The sequence below is a fragment of the Leptosomus discolor genome, chromosome 2 (genome assembly GCF_034619465.1).
Source record: "Leptosomus discolor isolate bLepDis1 chromosome 2, bLepDis1.hap2, whole genome shotgun sequence".
Taxonomy (NCBI): Eukaryota; Metazoa; Chordata; class Aves; order Leptosomiformes; family Leptosomidae; genus Leptosomus; species Leptosomus discolor.
In genome coordinates this window covers 43,738,451-43,759,272 of record NC_141392.1, presented here as the reverse complement: position 1 = coordinate 43,759,272, position 20,822 = coordinate 43,738,451, and the positions used below count along the sequence as shown (strand labels likewise).

Here is a 20,822-nt window from a genome sequence, read left to right as displayed (position 1 = left end):
CCCGCCGCTCTTACCGGCCCGAGAGGCGGCGCGGCGCGGCGGGCGGACTACATCTCCCAGGGCGCACCGCGCGCGGCCGCCGCGAGGGGACGGAGCTCTCGCCGAATGCTAATGAGCCGAGGGGGCAAGGTTGGCGCCTGCGCGGTGGGGCGCTGGTGGCGCATTTTCCCCCAAGAGGGGAAGGTGGCGCCGGGCGGAGCGGAAGGGGGTGGCGCTCCTCCTGCCGGGTGCTGCTGGTGCCGCTGTCACTCTTGGAGCGGAGGCAGCTCGAGGGAGCGGAGCGCGGCGCAGCTCCGGCTGGCGGCAGAGGAGGCGAGGCGAGGTGAGGTGAGCGTTGGCGATTGCTGCCCGGGCCGAGGCCGGGCGCGCGGTGCTGCCCCGCGCCGCCTGCCCGTGAGCCGGCCATTGCTGGCGGGAGGCGCTGTCGCCGCCTAGCGCGGAGTCCGGGCGGGGGAGGAGGGGGGGGCGCTTCTCAGAGGAGCTGGTCCTTCCCCTTCTGCGCTGGGCCGGGCGGCGAGGGCGAGCCCGGCTGCGGGGGGAGCGGGTCCCGCCGCTGCCCCGCCCAGGAGGGGCTGGCGGGCTGCCCGGAAGGGGGCCGGGAAGGGGCTGAGGGGAAGGGGGGCCAGAGCCGGCGGCTGCCGTTAGTGCTGGGCGGCGCCGGCGGGCAGCGGCGCCGTCGCCGGGGCGAGTTGGTTGAGCGCTCGGGTGCCGGGGCTGCGCCGGGCTGGCGGCGCCGCGGCGGGCGGCGCTTCCCTTCTCGGCGGCTGAGCCCGGCTGCAGACGGCGCGGATGAGAAAATGGGGGTGGACGGCGGGTAGGGGGAGCGAGGAGTCCTCGCCTCGCAGTCTCGCTTTATCTAAAATGGCGCTGGCGAGGCTGCGGTGCCTGTCGTTGGGTTGTGGGAGCAGCCAGAGGGGCTCTGCCGCCGCCGTGTTTGTATCGCTTACGTTGAACTCCGAAAAACGAACCCCGTTTGCTTTGGTTTGGCTGATGTTTTGGGCGGGGGTTAGGCATCTGCAAGCAGGGCAACTACGTTGTGTTCTCTGGGAAGCGATTCAGAAATAGTCACAGTTTCTGCCGATTGGTTTTCTGTCCTCGGGTCAGCCTGCACCTTAGAAACCCTGCCTGTGTGCCATCCTAGCATAGCGTCGGGACTTTGGCAACCCCTGTGTTGTTGTCTGGCTTCTGTAACGTTGTTGCTCAGTTATATCTGGAAAGCCGACTGAAATCGAGGCACAATTACAGAAACGGTATGTTCTTGCTGTTCTGGCGTTACTGTTGAAATTATAGCTATGGAAAGACGCTTGTTTACTTCGCTGCATCTTCGGGGAAGGTGTGTGACTGACTATCCTTCCACCTGTGGGAAGTTGCCTGTCCTTCAGGTGAATACAAGTTTTGTTCACTGCCGGTCTAGGAGGGGTTGTAGAGACGACTCTACTAATTAGAATGAGAATGTGGACTAGGGTGATAAGTATCCTGTCCAAATTGCATTTGGATTAAGAGCCTTGATAGCCTTTTTGAAACAATACACATTCACAGCAGTTCCTGTGTATTCCTTCTGAAACAGATCTTCTCACTCTTATGTGCCCCTACTTGGGGCCTTTTTTTCCTCCGCTGGTTACAATGAAACCACTGTCTCTCGTGCCCGAAGTTCTGGGATGGAGCAGACTTAATAACTTTATGGATGGTTCCTTTTGCACTATAGCTCCTTTGGTTGTTCTCTTCTATTTTCTGTGCAACTGTACTGTGATGGGAGCCACTGAGATGATAATGCTTTTCAAAATACTGTCTGTATATTTAACCTGGAATATTCAAGTGATCGTATTCCTCTGACTCGGAGGAGGGGGAGAATATTTTGCAGAATGGGATGGAAGAGATGAGGTGAGAAGTTGTTTTATGAAGTTCCAAAGTGAAGATTTTTCTTGATGAGTAACCTAGAATTAATATTACTTGCATCTTTTCCAGAAAGCTCCTAGACACAGATCATAGCTTCAGTTATAGTTTTAGAGTAATTCTAATTTATGGAAGCCCATGTCACCCTCTTATTCTAGTGTCTTGTGTGTTTTCAAAGAGATCATTAGAGAGAAGGTTTATTGCATGGCCTGCACCCATATCAGCAGTTCTGTATGCTCATGAGAAATGATTGGAAAAATTTGATCATGCATGAATTGAAGTGCAGCAAGTCTATGTACTGATGTAAGTGAGGCAAAATGGTCTTAACTGCTTTAATCCTTTGAATATGCATATGTGTAATCACTTCTTGCACTTTCACTAACAAAGGGCTTGGCATTCGCTGTGATTTGTTGTTTAACTCCTGGCAATTTTACTTTGTTAGGAGATGCTGGCAGAGATCTTGTTTCTAAATGTCTTCACTGAGAAGACTTTCTGCAACGGTGTACCTTCCATAGTAAACTGGTCAGTCACCTAGGCAGGAAATCCTTAATATCAAGCATTTTCGAAGTGTGTCAAATGTGGTAACTTTGTGCAAAGAGCAGTAATATTGCAAGTATCATATTGTGGTATTCTTGCTTACAGACCTTTATAATCAGCTTCATTTACATATTTTTTATCAAGTGTCCCTTTGTGTAATTTTGGGGGAGGTTCTGATCACTGTTCTTGTTTCGGAGGGTGTGTTAGACGTGTAGCTGTCTGAATAATCAGACTGTTTCTCCCTTAGTGGAGGTTACTTATCACTTTATTTAAAGGTAGCATAGCAGTCTAGAAAAGTTTAACTGTAGTGATCTAAGTTACCATCCACTCTTTGTCCATTAGAGATTTTTTTGCCTCCCTTTTATTTAAAGGAAAAAAATAATCTCAGCACTTGTGGGAGAAGCACCTGACTGATTTGCTGCTGATAAGCAGCATTTCAGGTGGACTCCTATTAGGTCTGTGCCAAAACAAGGAAATATTCAGTTTGATGCTGTATAATACTAGTGAATTTCAGGTTAGTTGGGGATTCTGAATATTGTCTTGGTGTCCCACAGACAGGCAAGAAACTGCCTGATTCTTTGAGAGGAGAACAACGACTTTAATACTTCTAAGCAGAAGCAGCCTGCTTCTACAGAGAAGCCTAATATCCCTTCCCAGCTCTGTTGGATAGCTAGGCACTTTCAATTCTAAACCATATGTGTGGCTTTTTCGCAAATAGTAGTCACAGGAGAGTTGTTAAGTTGATAGTGTGTCCTTATATCCGTCTCTACCAGCTTCTTTCTGCTTAAAACATCTTGGGATGGACTGTGGTAATCTTTCTGATTTTACTTCCTCACTGAAGTCCTTTGAGACTTATCCTTCATATATAAGGGTAGAGTTTGACAGCTGACTCTCAGTGGCAGTGCTGGCTTAAAAGCAGTTCCTATTCCTCCAGTTTTACCAACAAGCTGAAAATAAAGTAGGGAGTTGACGGTGTCAAATCTGATTTAGGTTACTGTGTGGCCTGACTGCTAGTTGTGCTGGCCCACCATGGGGTAGAATGGAAAGGCTATACTGCTTATTGTAGCATTACTGCTAAGAAACTGTGCAAAGCTTTCCCAAAAGGTGCAGTCTTACGAGCATTTTGTTGGCAACTGTGTTTGCTTAAATAGCTTTTCTTGCCCCTGAAATACTGATATATTTGAACATATGCAGTGCAGTGAGTAAACGTATTGATCCAAACCTACGCTTGGAAAATAGTATTTATTTGGTACAAATACTTATGGGTGTGGAGGGTGGGAATGGGAGTAGACAGGAACTGATTGAGCTATACTGGAAGGGAAAGGTCGTGAATGTTGTGGAATACCAGTTTGTTCAGGTAGTTTAAGAGGAAGCAGTGATCTTAATGCTGATCTTCTGAGCTTTTGATAGGAAAGCTGGATTATTTTGGGCAACTGTGGAATATGGTTTATTCCATTCATGTTAACCACTCCCCTTAATGTACCTACACTAGAATCGCATCAGTCCATACTTAAAAATACCACTTTAAAATAGTTATTTTTATGGGTCATTCATACAGCTATTCAGTTGCTCCTGAATACAGGAAGTATATTGTTTCCATGATGCTATCTAAGTAGCTGAGAAATGGTGCTGAAGTAGCATGACTCTTTAAGCTACTGCTGCAGTTCCTGTCTTAAAATGACATTAGAAGAATTGTTTTGAGCTGCTTCATCTGCAGTGCAGCAAGGAAGGGTAGAAGTGGAAGGACAGAAAATCTATTGTAGAAAAGTCTGGAAAAATGCACGTATAGATGACCAAAGGTATGTGAACTGAAACATAATCAGTAGAAAATTGAGCTGTGTAGAGAATGGATCCTAAGAGATTTCTTATAAGTCTATGATGTATATAGTGTGTAAAGATGTCCGTATGCTTAAAAAGAGGTAAGAAAATGGCATATTTATGTTCTGCCTTCTAAAACAGGACAGAAGACTTCTATCAGAATGCTGAAGCTAGTGTTCGGCTTGTTTAGGTTGCCTTGTTGTGAGGTGTATTTCCTGCTCTTAGACATCTCCACATTTGCATGGGGAAAACATTTAGGGAGGTCTGATCGCATTAGTCATATGAGGTTTTGTATGTGCTGAGTGTCTTCTCTGAAGGCTTACAGTGGAGCTTCATTGTTGTGAATGCTAATATTTTAAATACTTTATCATCTAAGCTCTCTAATACAAATAAAAGAGCAAACAAAGTCTAGGAGTTGCTTTAAACTACTCATGAATAATTAAAGACAACTGTATTTAGTACATATGCTTGTTTCACTTCTATATGACACCTGGAAAACTTTTTTATGTAGCGAAGGTAGTATTAACTGAGGGTATCAGGTTCAAAATCGGAGTATTTGCACCTAACCTTCAAGACAACTGACTTTTAATTACTTGTATGCATCTGGGTTTTTTACTTCACTAGTTTTTTATCTAAATAGTGTACTAATGATTTCTTTAACAGTGAACTACGTCTTATGAAATAAAGAAATGGATGGGATGGATGAAACATCTAAAAGAATACTAGAGCCATACCAGTATTTACTTCAACTACCAGGCAAGTTTTTGTACTTTGTTTTTAAATATCCAAATTGTTTTTATAGCAACTTTTACCTCTGGAAGTATAAGCCAAGAATTTCATTAGTTCTTTATTTGTGGATTTAAGAGTAACAAAAAGTAACACTTTTCAATATTTGTTTTCTTCTTCCTCTTGTAGCACCACCCTTTTTGGTGAGGTTGTTGCAATAGCCCTTGAGTCTGTCTGTGGCAGTATAAGAAGGATTTCAGTTACTCTGCTCTCCATTCAGAGTAGCTGACTTGCTACTTTTTAAAACTGGTAAGGGCGAGTACTGAACACCTGATCCCATTCTTAAAGAACAAAACTTATCAGCCCTGACTTTATCTGCTTGCTGTACTGGACTCAATGAGTTGTGTGGTTTTTTCTTTTTTTAACAGCTTGTTTCTGTTGTGTAATTTCTTCTCCCTGATATGTGTAGAATCAGGTGTTCTTACGGCCAGCTTTGATGGTGCCTGGATTGCTTCACTTGCCAGAGGACTAACCAGTCCTTGTGTGGTATCAGGTCCTTAGCAACGCATTCAGATGAAGTTTTCAGTCTTGAACAGTACTTATTTTAGCAGAATTCAGGAGGCAGGTTGATAGAAAATTACTGTATGGGTATGCCTCTCAGAAGCCTCTTTGACTAAACAGTCAGATTGTTTGCTGTGGCTTTTACTTGTACACTTGAAGGGTAAGGAAGACCACACAAGTTATCAAAGTGACTGACTTTGTAAAAAATAATAGTGGAACTACTTTGTCATTTGTGCTGTTGCATGATTGCCTTCTGTCCAGCTTATATTGCATACTGGTGGAGTTAAAGAAGATCTAAAGTATGGCAAATATTAAGGAAAATAATTCTGAACAAAATTATGTCTGAGCAGGGTATAAGACCTTCTGTCTAGACAAGTAGCATAATGAATCACAGGCACAGTACTAAGTGGCTTTTGCACATCTGCAGCAAGACCTGTAGTCCTGTGGGGTCCTAATTCATTATACCTGTGTATAATGAATTCCATTATTGATCTCTACAAATATCCAGGATTGTCTACATTAGTGATTTCATTTGACTTGGTAGTCAGCAGTTACTTGAGTTGAAAAATAAGAAAAGGAAATAATTTGGCAGTAATGTGCCTTTTTAATGTCAGAAAGCTTGTCTCCTGTTTCCTCACAGTATGTTCTATTTGGATATGTTGGGTCATTCATACAGCTATTCACATGGGTGGTGGTTTTGCTAGAAAACTACCTTGAGAATGAGTCTACGGTGTTCCAGAGAGCTTTCTAAGAGCTGGTACTTGAGAAATTTACTTTCCTCCAACACTATCTTGAAGTGTACTTTTTGTTTGGTTAGATTATCTGATATAACTAAGGTATATTGCATCTTTAGCTGCTAATTATTTTTTAAGCTGTTGTAGGTACCAGCAAGAAAAGCTAAGCTTCCTAGTAGGAAATATACAACAGAAAAAAGTGCCACCAAAAAAAGCTTCCATAGGCAAATGTGCTTGCTCTTCGGTTAGCCTTTAAGTGATGCATCTAGGATATACACTTAATCTTTCCACCTGGACTCCTGTGGCTAAATTCCTATAATTTGTGGGTGAGTTCAACCCTGATCACTCTATAATGATGGCTTATATAATGTTATACTTATTGACAGTGCAAGCATTTTATATGCTATCCTGCTAAAGTATCAGTATAGATCTGATTGTCCACTTTAACATGTTGATCTCTTGTTAATTTAGTTTATGTTTTGGAGAAGGTGAGAGACAAGATACACTTCTCTCTGTGCAGAAATGGTGGTGTGATTCAAAAGGGACGACTTCTCTTAAATTAGGCAGGTAAAAGTGGTGTACCTGTGGAAGGCTTGTGCAGAGTAATGGGTGAAGCAGTGAGGGTTCACAATCATATAGCTGGATGTTTGCTGCTTTTGAAATGCTGGCTTTTCCCAAAGTCAGCTATGCCAAGTACAGATCAGTGGGAGCCAGTTACTTGTGTTATCCTTGGAATCAGTATGAGCACCAATGCTTGGTGAGGGGGAAAAACTGGCCATATGCTACCTATTCATAATTAGGGTGGAGCCCAAATGAGATGCCTGAGCTAATCTTGCTGAAAGAGGCAGCTTCATTTCATTCTCTTTATGCTTCTGGCAGTATTCTCCTGCTTCGTAACTTGTGCCAGTACTCAGCCTCAATTTACTAACCAAATGATTAGGTAGTATCAATTGTCTAACTTAAAAACTTGCCTGGTTAATCTTCTCTTGTCATGTTAGTGAGCTGGCACAAGCGTGGAGGCAAGGAGCTGTTTCTGTGTTGGATCAGCTTGAGCTCTGAGGGGCTTTTGCAGAAGGCTTGGCTGAGTGTCAAACATGTACGCTTATGGTGCTACAGTAGTCCAGTTGCTTATCTTTTAAGGCTAGTTAAACAAACTTGCCAAACAGTTTAGTAACCTATGAGAACTTGAATAACTTTAGGTACATATCAAACTTTGTTCACGTAAAAAGGGATTGGGTAACAGTGTTAAGGTGGTTGGGTGGTGGTGGGGAGAAGGTGCCTGCTAATGTTGTCTGTAGGGTAAGAACACAAATTTTTATAACCATTAAGGATTAGTCCCTCAATAGAAGAAGTTGATTACTCTGCTTCCCATTAATGAACTAAGACTTTTAATAGTAACAGTTTGGGGGTGATACTTAAACTAAGCTTGTCTATTTCTTTGACTTCAACAGCACTAGGATAGAGAAGCTACTAGGCTTAAGGTTTATTACTATGTTGCTATTTTAACTGATAGTTTGTTCCTTCACTAGCAGAATTTAATGCTTGGGAGAAGGTATGTTTTTGAAATGCTAACTTCTCTTATAAAATCTCATTGTAGTAGAATGTTGCTATACTAGTTTATAGGGGGATTCTACTTAATCTGGTGTCCTGTCCTTTAATCTTGTAAACAAAGTGCAATAAACAGGATTAACTTTCCCAAATTCCGATGTGGTTTGTCTCAAAAATGGCCTGATTCACACGTGATGAATCCTTTACCTCTGAGTTAACAGCAGTAGCTGGTTTTGCAGCACTAAGGAGTATATGGAGTTTCAGTTGCAGTAAAACTGATATGGTCAACAGCTTGCTAGTGGAAGGGTTAGATTCTGATCCCATTCATGGTTGTGCATCTTCCCTTTCATGTCCCTCTGGTCTTGGCTGCAGTCTTTCCTGGGCTTGCTCAGCAAGCTAAATGATGAAGACTGGCTTTTGTTTTTCAGGGTTTTTTTCCTACTGGGTTGTTGAACTTGACCAGCTTGATGAAGGAGTTAAGCATCACAGAGCATGAGCTCTACTGCAGGCACAACTACACTTGGTGCATCAGAGGCCTCAACTTAGGCCAAGTTCCTGAGGGATGTTGCAGCACTCTGGTTCAGAGCTGCAGGGGTGCCTGAGAGCACCACTGGGCCAGAAGAAAGTGATGTCCCTGCCCCTAAAAGGTGTGCAGTGATGGAAAATGTCTGTCACCAAGCAAAGGAGCAGTGGAAGGGGATCAGCAGGCTGCACAGCATCAGAAATGACAAAAAGAGCAAGACCCTGGTGGTTCAAGAGCCTGAAACCTCCAGGTGTATTGAAGGAGGGGCAGGGACAGTCTGTGCATATTGTGTTGGGATATGGCTACTCCCACAATAGTGAAGGCTGGGAGCTGATGGCTTCTGGCACCAGGAGAAAGATTCCTGTTTCTCAAGCAGATGGGCAGTTGCCAAATAGGTTCAGTGCACTGGAAAAAGACACATGGCTGGAAGCTCTGTATGCAGCAAAGCATCAGACCAGCACCTGGTGGCAACAGCATGTGATAGTGGTGGGGAGACTTGACTCCTGCAGGGGACGAAGGCCTCCATCTGAGCTTCTGTCTTAAGGAGGTTTGCTGCTTCCGGGATCTGATCAGGGATGTTACGAAAGGACTACCGAGGTGTGTTTTACTCTCAGGGTACTTAACGCTGCAGCTCTTCCACTTGAGCCCTGAGGGATACAGAAGGGGGATTCCTGGGGCTTATTGAGCATGACTGGCTTTTGGAATGAGGGCCAAGGGCACAGGAAGCCAGGTGGCTTTTCTCTGTGATCCTCAACACCCTTCCCCTCGCAATCAAGAGGAACAGACAGATCCTGCCTGTCAACAACTGGTTAGTTGCGCAGCCGATATTGATAGCAGAGATTTGGGGTTTATGACTATGGGACTCCCTTTGTAGATCAAGGACTGCCAGGAGGAGGTAGCATCCAGCTACACAAGTCAGGGCAAAAAGTGCCTCTGCCAACAGGCTGAGCAACCTAGTGAGGAGGGACTTAAACTAGAAATTACAATAGAGGGGGGAGTGACTACACACAATCAAGTGAGGAAATGGTGAACTTGCAAACCAAGGGTGTAGGCTGATGTGGACAAGAGACACCTTGTAATCAACAGAGCAGAGCTGAAGGCAGCCCATCCCAGGTGTAGGTACTCGAACAAGGAAATATGAACAGGACAAAATGATGGGGGAAGCTCTCACTGTTTCTGGGGAATCTGCAGGGTTGTGGGTGCCTCTGAAGTAACTCTGTGCAAATGCATGGAGCATGGGCAATAAACAGGAGGAGTTGGAGGTCTGCATGCAGTTGCAGGGCTGCAGTTTTATTGGGGTATCTGATGTGGGGTAGGTCACACAGCTCGGGTGCTGCAGTGGATAGATATAGACTGCCTAGAAGGGCAGTCTAGGATAGCAAGGAGTGGGAATTGCCTTTTGTGTGAAAGAGAACTGAACTGCATGGAGCTCTGCCTTCAGCCAGATAAGCCTGTTGAGAGCTTGTGGGTTAAGATTAGAGGGCAGATCAATAGGAGTCATGCTATAATGGGTCTTTACTACTAACATCTGAGCAGGAAGTAGATGAAGCCTTCAGACGCCTAGAAAGTGCCCTCATATTTACAGGCCCTGGTCCTCGTGACAAACTTCAGGTACCTTAGTATCTGGTAGAAGGAGCAACATAGCGGGGCACAGGCAATCCAGGAATGTTCCTGGAGTGTGTTGATAACCACTTACTAACACAGGTGATCAAGGGCTGATAAGGGAAGGTGTTATGCTGGACCTCACACTTAGAATTGAGGAAGAGTTGGTTAGGACATGAAGACTGGGGGCAACCTTGGCTGCAGTGACCATGGGATGGTGGCATTCAGGATTCTGAGAAGAAGAAACAAGGCAAAAATCAGGATCACAACTCTGGATTAGTTACCCCTGTTTTGAACGGGAGTTAAACTAGATAATTCTGCAGTGACCTTCATCTGTCACAAGTGGCTGCCCAGGTTTAAAAGTGTATATGCCTGCTCTATTTGCTTTTCTTCCTGCAGTTCACCTATGCTGACCTTAGTGTTCTTGTAGCTGTGTGGGGAGGTCTGCTTGGGGAATTTACCCAGTGTCCTGGTTTGGGCTAAATCAGAACTAATTCTGTTTTAGTGCTTTAACTTTTCAGTTAAGTCTCCTCTAATGGCACTTTCTGAAACAGCAGCCTGTTTTTCCAGACAGTGACTGCTTCTAGCAGTGATAAGGCCTCATGTTTATAGTTCATACCAAGGAATGGTGTGCAGAGAGGCCCTTGCTTATACTTGTTCTTATAGCGACCAAGGTCACTGCTAAATCTTGTACTCCGTGTTGGGGTGCCGGGAGTGAAAAGGGTCACACCTACAGGGAGGAGCGAACCGGACAGGTGACCCAAACCTGACCAACAGAGTATTCCATCCCATATACATCATATTCAGTATAAAGCTGAGAGATCACGAGGGTCTTGCTCTCTTCCTCTCTTCTTCGATGGCCAACATCTGAGGAGGACTGTCTGTTCTTCTGTCATCGATCCCGGTCTGTGCATCCCTGAATCCAGTGCCTGAGTCCAGCTCCTGCATCCCATCCCTGTCTGCTGCCGAGTCCAGCCTGGGACTGCCCCACTGCCAGCCCTGCAGTGTGGCAGTGACATATTGTCATCAGGGTGGGGGGAGTTGGGTTTGGTATTGGTTTTGTATATATTTGTACATATTGTATGTTTTTCATTATTTCCTTAATATTATCTTTTCTTTTATTGTTATTGTTTCATTAAAGCTGTGTTAGTTTTCTTTTCCAAACCGTAAAGTCTCTCTCCCTTGTTCTCTCTCCTTTTCCCTTTTGGGAGGCAAGAGGGGTTAGTAGAGAGCGTCTGTCATTCGTTAGTGGCCGGCCCAGCCTCAAACCATGACACCCGGTTAGCCCTAATCCATCAGAGGACAGAGTTAAATGTGAAAGGGTACAACGTAGCTGAGGTAATGTAGTAGCTTGCTTCCTCCAGAAGGGCAATGCCCCCTTCCCTGGCTCTCAACATCTGCTGCTTACCCCATACTAACTCTGGCAGACCCGCTTCATAAGCTGACTCAGTACATAATGCTGTCAGGAAGCTAACCTAGCAAAAAGCAGACAGCTTTCTGCTGGGGTAATGAGTTGAATTAGCTTAGTGAGGCTCTAATGAGGGCTAGGCTAATAGTCCCTCTGCTCTTTCCCATGCTGTTCTAGCCCTTTTAGGTACCTCACTGTAAGTGGGGTACTACCCTAAAGGCGTAATTTGTGGTCACTTTAATGCAGTGAGAGTGAAGAAGTACTAATTAGGAGCATGTCCAGAGCTGGAGGTCTGTGGGTTTTGGGTCTGTACCGTCACAAGAACACTTAGGTATATAGAGAGTAAGCCTGACTCTTTTTTTTTTTTTTTTTTTGAGAAGCATCTCATCTGGCTGAAGAGGTGGGAGGGATTGTCCTCAGTACATCATCTTTAATCTACCTTGATCTTTGTTTCAAGGATAAGGGTTTTACATTCTTATCTGTAGAAGGAATTTCATCAGAATGAGCCTGTTATGTTATGAATATTTTTTCGTCACCTTTTCTACCCAGCATTAATAAGGAGAAAAGCTTTCCATAGTTGCTGTTTGATTTGGGTAATATTGGCATCTTAAGCAGATTAAACTGAAAACATTTAGCATAGTTTTCATAAGAGCTTGGTGCAGTAATGTCTGTTATTATAGCTCTTTGCAGTAGGTAGAGCTTCTAATTTTGGAAGTTAGACCTCTATATTCTTCAGTTTTACAATAGCCTGCATAGAATAATTAACAGAGCAGTGGCATGTGACAGTGAAGAAACTGGATAATTCTGCCAGTGTTAAGTTTTAGTCCTTTTAATTTTGTCCTAGTGTCCCTGGATTGTTGTCTTGTCTAGTTTGGGGAAAGGAGGGGTGTGGCAGGGAATGGAGGCTTCTGCATTTAGGCTTTTGAGACCAGTGTTAGAGGGATTTGGTCTTTTGCCATCATAGCATGGCTATAGGCATAAAACATGCATACAGAAAATTGCTGTGATATTACATACACCAGGTAGGATTGACTTCAGAGCAAGATAAAATAGAGTTTATGTAGCAGTAGTGTTCCTTTAAAGGGGCTCATACAAGCAAATCTGCACCTGTAAAAGGAAAGATGAATACTTCACTGTACAGTGGTTTTTCCTTGAATAGTCAGTGTCTAGACAGCCTTGCTAGTCAAGGTAGACAAGTCTAACAATTCAAATGCTGTCTGTGCTAAGGAACTGAAGTGGCCAAATCCATTGTGCATGTTAATAATCCATTTAGAGTGTGTGCTAGTTATGTGCCTCATGATAAAATAACACTTCTTGCTGAACATCCAGCATTCCATAAGCATATTTTCTAGGAAATGCATTCAGAAAAACAAAATTAGCTTCCTAATGTAAAAAAGTAGGTGGTGTCTGTATCAGTGTAACTTAGAAGTGAATAAACAGCTGTAGATAAGGTACACTTCCTTAATGTGATGATATCTCTGAGTAGTTTTCTTTATTGATGTGCTGAAATACTTGTTAATACTTAACTGGCAAGCCACACAGTTTGGCAGATGTTCACAACAGGTTTTTCTCAATATTTTTGAGCAATCTTTTCTCCTCAGTTAACTCATGCTGTTATTTTAAAATAAAATACTGAAACTCTGATGCAGTGCATTTTGACCCTCCCTTGCACAGTATTGGTGGTCACAAGTGTGTAGTGAGTCACATCAGGGAACCAATCTGGCCAAAATAGCGTCTAACCACATGGGAAAACGGGGAGGGGGGGGGGGGGGGGGGGGGAAGTCTTGAGTGTTTGAAGTGTTTCAAATCCTTAGTATCTGCAGGAAATGTTGTCTGAAGCAGGTCTAACTTGAATTAGTGGTGCTGCTTAGTTAACTAAGATGTTTTTATACTCTTGGGTGCTACTAAATTTGAGTTCTGGTTACCTGTGTTAAAATAGTGAACTTCTAATCAGCAAGTTATTGACTTAAATTGGTTTTTAAAAAATAATTTAGAACCAGCTATGTACTTAGAGAGAGCAAGCCTGACATGGGGAGCTTAAAATATCTGTTCTGTTGTTTGAGACACAAAACAATCCCTCCTTCCTGCAGGAAGCTGTTAGAGTTTAAAACTGTGCATGGAAAACAAAAATGGAGAACACAAACAAATGACAACGTACATCCAGATAGGAGTGCCCTTTCACACAGGATGGAGACAGAGGACAAAGCTGTTGGGGAGAGGGGAAAAGCAGAACTTTTTAGTTAGTCTTGTCTAATGAAAGCCAAAAGATGGGAAACAGTGGAAATCTTTGAGAAAGGAGTCAAAAATTGAAGCCCTCTGAGCCAGGGAGGAAGGTTATCACCCTTGCTACAGAACCCAAACCACAAAGCTATTGCTTACTTGGTGGTGACTTAATTAGAAAAGGAAAAATCCTCAGTCCAATTTCTCCAGGGTATATCACTGCAAGTGAATCTACCCATTTTTATTAACTCTGTTCTGTACCTGCTGGTCACACAACAATTGAGAAGCCTTAGGGAGAGATTCAGATGTTGAAATTTTTTCAGTGCTACGGGCAAGATGGCACCATCAACATGAGGACTAATATTGCAGAATCATTAAGTTATGTTTCAGTAGATCTTGAGACAAGTAATATGGAACCCACTGTCTAGGTTTCACTGCTTTGAAGTTTATTTAAAACTTTTTCCAAAGGCCTGGTTGATGTGGGCTACATATGTGGAGCTGTTTGTCTAAACCTGTCTTGTAGTTATTTGAAGATCTTACACATAGCTGAGCTTCTCAAAGTTCAGAGCAGCCTTGTCTCACTGTGGACAGAGGGTGACTTTATTTCACATTGATCATCAGTAGACACTGAATAAATATTGGTACATGACTCCTAGCAATTTATTAGAGAAAGCTGGCATCAATAATTTATAGGCACATAGGTTAACTTCTATTAAAATTAACTGTCAGGCAAAATGTGTCTGGATTGAATAGAACATGAGGAAAAAGTTCTTTTACCCTGAGGGTGATGGAGCACTGGAACAGGCTGCCCAGAGAGATTGTGGAGTCTCCTTCTCTGGAGACATTCAAACCTGCCTGGACATGATCCTGTGTGACCTGCTGTAGGTGAACCTGTTTTAGCGGGGGGGGTTGGACTAGGTGATCTCCAGAGGTCTTCCAACCCACACCACTCTGATTCTGTGAGTAATGCTTATTTTATCACTAAACTTGGGCTTTTGATCTTGTCTTTCGTTCCTATGAAACAAGGTGACTGTTTGGCTTTACCAAACTAGATTTAGCCAAAGCAGAGCAAATCCTATTATTCATAGGTAGACTTCTCGGGTATAAGATAGATGTCTGAATTCTTGGAAAGTTCTATTCTGTTCAGAATGTTCTGTTCAGATTTTTGTTTAGTTATTTAGTAAGTATATCAAACGTCACTTTTCTGTTTTACAAATTGTCAGTAGCAAGTGAAGAATAACAGGAGAAAGACCTAAAAATGGAGAAAAATAGATGTTCAATATCCATATCCTCAGCTAATAACGATCATTATTGAAACTTCTTAATCTGTTACACACATGAAATCACCATACCTGGCAAACTAGGGCTTACTTTCAGAAGTAGTAAGCTGATCTGTACAGGTTACCAGCATATTGAGGATCACTGACTGATTAAACTGACAAAACTAAGTATAGTAACCTGTAAATGTGCTTTGTGAAATGTTTAAAACTGAAGCTGCTGATAATTGATGTTTATACAATAAAGAAACAAGCTACACACTAGGATGTCTTTTCTGCTTTCAGGTGATCACACTGCTCAATTTACTTGTCTCAAATCAGCTATAGTTGTTAAGACAAACTGTTTCCCCTAGTAATGAACTTCATGTGATTTTTATGAATGCCTGTAATATTTTTATTGTAGGTAAGCAAGTGAGAACCAAACTGTCACAGGCCTTTAATCACTGGCTGAATGTTCCAGAAGATAAAATACAGGTACTGGCTATATTATTTTTAAAGTCCAAGACTACTGGTAACAGATGGTTCTTCTACATAGCATTAATGATCAGAAATCTTAAATGACTGATCTCTGTATATATTAAACTTCCATGAAAACAACTTTAGTGCAAAGCTTTGACTGTGATGTAACAATAAATTACTTCCATGACTTGTCTTATGTAGAACAGTTACTTTTTTCCAAGTGTGCGCAACCTTTCAAGTTGTAGATTGTTACCCACTTAACGTAACTTGGTTATTAACCTTGAGTTTTCAATGAGTTATGAAAGAAGCTAGACAGTTACCTTGTAAACCACGCAAATAGTGTATGAAAATAAAATCTTACGATTTTGATTCAAGAATGTCAAAGCACTTAAATCAACTTTACAAACTACTTCTTGTTCTGGACTGAAAACTGTGGGCTGCTTATGGTACAGTCTAGAGTCCTTACTCTCTATGAGAAGCATTAAACTGTGAATTTGCCTTCTGTTTTGCTTTTCTGTTGGACAAATCTGTGCAAGATGTGTGGCTGTGTATTAAACACTGGCTTGTCAAATGAAAATCACGCTCTTGGTTAGACTACAGTTTTGCTAAACTGCATATAGAGTGCAAAAGATTCTATGTGTCCAAGACAATGTAAAGAATTAAAATAACCGGTTATGTGTTTTGACACCTACCCAGCCGATCCCTAGTTAATTTCATTAATTGTTGGCAGAAGTACTTTTAGGGTGGCTTAAGAGTGACACTTCATAGTTGTCAAGTAGCAAAATGGTTTAAGTGATTTAAACAGTGAAGAAAGAGGCTGCATTCATCATCTAGTAACTCTTCTATTTTCCAGCCTGTCATATATATAATTTTTAGCCAGATTTATTATGACTTCCAGCTAGAGACATCTTACCCTTTGTGCTCAGCACAAATAAAATAGCAACCTGTGGATTGTATGCATGGATTTAATATCATAGATTAGAATTCAAAGCCTCTGGAACTTATCTAGGACAAGCCCCTACTTAAGCAGGGCTTACTGTGTACCTGCTTTAGGCTTCTGGAGTTCTGAAAATTGGAGGATGTAGATTCTGCAGCCTCTCAGGGCCTGTCTTCCTGTGCTGAACCCCTTCCATGATAGCAAACTTTTCTATTCAGTCCAGCTGGGATTTCTTATGCTGCAGTCTGACTTGCCTCTTGCTTTTTTGCTCGGCACCTGTGACAGTAATGGTCCATCTTCTCTTGTGTAGTGTAGTAAACTAAAGCTGCAGCGCCTCTGTATGAACAGAAGTTACCAGTTCTACCTGTCACTTTTAAACTGATAATCATGTAATCATTATTGAAAACTTAAACCACTTGTTTTGATTATCTTAATGAAGAAAAATGATGCTTTAATGTTTCCTTTACCACTTGAGCTGTTTGTGATAGAACTTAGTATTTTTATTCTTCAGGTCATTTGAGGACAAAATCAAGGCCCTGCCATCTTTTAATCTGCATCGTGACACAATTACTACTGCTTTTGTGCATACTTGTACTAATTTTAGTAACTTAAGGTTGTTAAAGTCTGGAGGACCACCTCTGGTCATTTTTTTGACATCTCGTAATCTTTTTAAGACGACCCATGTGCCTAGCAGCCTGATTACCTTCCAGCTATTTGTACTTCTTTTAATAAAAATCTGAATTCTGCCACTCATTGTGGGACATGGTTTTTGCCTTAGGTCGTTTATCTTCATATAGTTTATTTCGATGATACAGTTGAGGCTACTGTTCCTTGGTAGTTGATTTTACTATTGGGTGCCACCACTTCACTTTTTTCCCAGCCAAATGGGATGGGTGATATTTTTTTTTTTCTGCTTACTGCATCTCTAGTACCCATCTGATGCTGCACTGAGACACTTCAGCTTGTTGAATTGGAGAACGCTGGGTCTGTCACATAAACTTTCTTCTTAAGAAGGCACTGAAATGGCATAGTAGGGGGCCAAGCAAATTTTAAAGCTATTGCAAGTAAGGAGGTAGAAATCTGTGTATTGGAGTGATAGTGCAGCAGCTACTGATTAGATAGGCTTAGGTTGTAAGAAAGCATTACACTCCGTATGGGTGGTTCAGCTTTCACTATGAAAAGCAGTCTCTTCATTCTCTTAATTTCCTCAGGCTACTTGATAAAATAAGCTTTTTCTGCTGGCTGAACTTTCTTGGTCCTTACTTTCAGCTTCGAAGCATTCTTGACACTGTCTTAAGTTCACAAGATAGCTTAATTCAAACACACAGTCATGAAGCACTGTTTCAGTTAAACCTTAAATGTCCAGAAGCTGCAAAAGTTCATGGAATTGACAGTGATATGAAATAGGTTAGCAAGATAAATGCTAGAATAGGCTTATCCAGAGAATTCCCAGAATAGATGGCAACTTTCCTGATAGTACAGAGGAGAATGACATAATGAACTAAAAGAGTATTCAGGCAAAGAGGTATGCGAAGTTGCTTTCAGTAAGTACTCTATCCTCTGATTTAATCAATGGGCAACAACGTATCTTTGCAGGTCAAAGCAGGGCTCACTTCTAACTGGTAGGTGAGTCATTAGTACTTAAGTAGGTTGTTCTTGCAGTCATATCTTGGACAAACAGGTTGCTGGGTTTTGCATTTTAATCTTTGGGGCAGTGGTCACTGAACACTAGGTGGCTTGCTGCTCAAGAAATGCTTGCAGTGAAGTCCCTCTTACTTTTTCCTACATCACCCCCCAAATAGGACCATTCTAGGTACTTGCCACTATTTAATGGTGGCTTCAGTATTTTTTAGAAGCAGTTTTGATGAATGTTGACCAAGGGCAATGTTTGTAGCTAGCAAGTGTAATTGGTTCATTAGCTTTAAAATCATATCTTAATCAGATATGTTTTGTAGTGAGTTTATAGAGTTTGCAGTTTTGCATGCTTAAATTTATTTCCATTTGATCAGGTGCTGAATATACCTCATTTTGGATAGCAGCTGTGCAATAAAAGACAGTATATAGTGTTAAAACTCTTAATTTCTTGTTGAAATGTCCTGCTTTGGAATTGTTAAGGTTCACTTTTAGTCAAACATAAGTCAGCTCCAAGCTTGATTTCTGAAGAGTTTGTGTACCTCAGGTGGTGTATGATATTGGTCTACTTAGTAACAAGTAGTAAGTGCGTAGCAAGCTTCCCGAAAGTTGGAAGTTGTTGTCTTTCTGCCAAGAATTTTCCAAATGATGTTTCAGAGAGAATAGGCTGTTCTTTAAGAGCTCGGTGCTGAAGAGAACTACACGAAGTGTGGGGAAAGAAAGATGAACTCTCTCCACTTACCAAAACAAGGTTAATGACACAAATGTGTTAATGGATGATACCAGACACTCTCAAGAACTGACTTTGGGAGATCTGAATCTAAACTTACCACAACATTGTGTTGCCTTTCATTTCCTCTATTCATGTTTCTAATAACAGTTACTGTATGACTCCTAGACAATAGCATATTTTAGAACGGTAGCAGCAATGAAGAGGAGTGTGCAAGTGGAAACACTGCAGGGAGTAAGTTCACTTTGAATCTGAAAACATTACACAAAAGACAGACCACATGATCCAGGACTTGCAGCAAACTGGTTGATGAAGAGAATCATGAAACTGTATTATTAATAAAAGCAAGTGGTATAAAGGGGAACCTCAGTGATGGAGAATATAATTATTTAAAACCTTATCCATTTCAAATAAGGTCTTGCAAAACTGGAGGTTAAATTAAGTGGGAGACTTAATAATTTTCTCTTCTTCTAATAGGTTATCATTGAAGTGACAGAGATGTTGCACAATGCAAGCCTACTTGTGGATGATATTGAAGATAACTCAAAGCTACGACGGGGCTTTCCAGTGGCACACAGTATCTATGGAATTCCATCTGTAATCAACTGTGCTAATTACGTGTATTTCCTTGGCTTAGAGAAGGTTTTAACCCTTGATCATCCAGATGCTGTTAAAGTTTTTACCCGTCAACTTCTGGAACTCCATAAAGGCCAAGGCTTGGATATTTACTGGAGGGATACTTACACCTGTCCTACAGAAGCTGAATATAAAGCTATGGTACTGCAAAAGACAGGTGGGCTTTTTGGATTAGCTGTAGGCCTTATGCAGCTGTTCTCAAATTATAAAAAAGACTTAAAACCACTTCTTAACACACTTGGCCTCTTCTTCCAAATAAGAGACGACTACGCCAACTTGCACTCCAAAGAATATAGTGAAAACAAGAGTTTTTGTGAAGACTTAACTGAGGGCAAGTTCTCATTCCCAACCATTCATGCAATTTGGTCAAGACCTGAAAGTACTCAGGTGCAAAACATTTTACGTCAGAGGACAGAGAACATAGATATAAAAAAATACTGTGTACATTACCTTGAAAATGTGGGTTCCTTTGAGTACACTCGGAATACATTGAAAGAGCTTGAATCTGAAGCCTATAAACAAATTGAATCACTTGGTGGAAACCCTGAGCTTGTAGCACTAGTTGAACAACTGAGCAAAATGTTCAAAGAAACTGAAAATTAAAAATTTAACTCCTGGGGCTGGATTAAATTCTTTTTAAAGTGGAAACATACCCAAACTGAGAGGTGTGGTAATCAGTCTTGCTTAAAACTCATTCTCGTATAGCCATCTTACAGAAATTACTGTTAAAAACAATTTGTCACTGAGTATTGAAATATATACCCTGTTATCTGTACGGTTTTAACTGTACCTGCTTACAGGTCGGTTAAAGCAAATGTACTAGAACTGAAACGAGTTTTGAATCTAAATGATCATCATTACATGATCATCACCATTACTTCGGGCCTAAAACTTACATCTTTAACCAGGCTGCTGTATGTCTGGCTGAAATTCTTCATTACATTAAATCAGTTTGACCTGAGTGTATTGTGCTTTTTCAAACAATGCTGTAGTAAACAAAATGTGCAATGTTAAATAACAAAAGGAGATACTTGCAACCACAATGCACATAAAGCTGTTGTGTGATATTTGTCAGACAGACATGTGAAGATCAGATGGATCATCTAAGTGAATATCCTATCCAGTCCAGCTCCTGGGGATATTTTCAGAGGAATGCAAGTTATGAAAGGTAGTATTTTGTATGTGAATAAGACTAATGTTTAGTCTGAAATTGTAGCTTTATAAAGATTTCTGAGTACCTTAGAGAAAAGATTCCATTGCCTCAGCAAAGCATAAATTTGCTGCTGATTACAGCTCTGGAGTGAATAATTTTGATCACCTGGTTTTAGTTTTTTAAGCTGTCAAGTGTTTTGTAGCCAGGGATTTAAATCTATGCATTAGAGCTCATACATATAGTGGTAAGTAGCAACATAGTAAGCTGCTACTAGAAATAAGATGGGATTTACACCAGGTAACTTTATGGTACTGTAATTGGTGCAGGTCTCTAATCTCTACTTGTAATTTAGAGGGGCTTCTCCAGGAGTTGATTCATAATTCATATGGCATTCCTGTTCTGAATTGCTATCTGGAGGCATGTTATAG

At 41.7% G+C, this 20,822-nt stretch overlaps 1 protein-coding gene across 4 annotated transcripts; it reads left to right on the top strand.

Moving 5' to 3' along the window:
• Positions 1 to 213: 213 nt before the first annotated feature.
• GGPS1 (geranylgeranyl diphosphate synthase 1) lies at positions 214 to 20,202 on the top strand. Of its 4 annotated transcripts, none has more exons than XM_086482347.1 (4): positions 283 to 322; positions 4,912 to 5,004; positions 15,251 to 15,321; positions 19,083 to 20,202. In XM_086482347.1, the coding sequence occupies exons 2-4, from the start codon at positions 4,938 to 4,940 to the stop codon at positions 19,842 to 19,844; spliced, it is 900 nt and encodes a 299-aa protein (XP_086338473.1). In that variant the 5' UTR covers positions 283 to 322; positions 4,912 to 4,937; the 3' UTR covers positions 19,845 to 20,202. The 4 variants fall into 4 exon arrangements, with proteins under 4 accessions (XP_086338475.1, XP_086338473.1, XP_086338474.1 ...); XM_086482348.1 differs by having other exon boundaries at positions 288 to 327; XM_086482349.1 differs by lacking the exon at positions 4,912 to 5,004 and having other exon boundaries at positions 214 to 322.
• Positions 20,203 to 20,822: the final 620 nt, after the last annotated feature.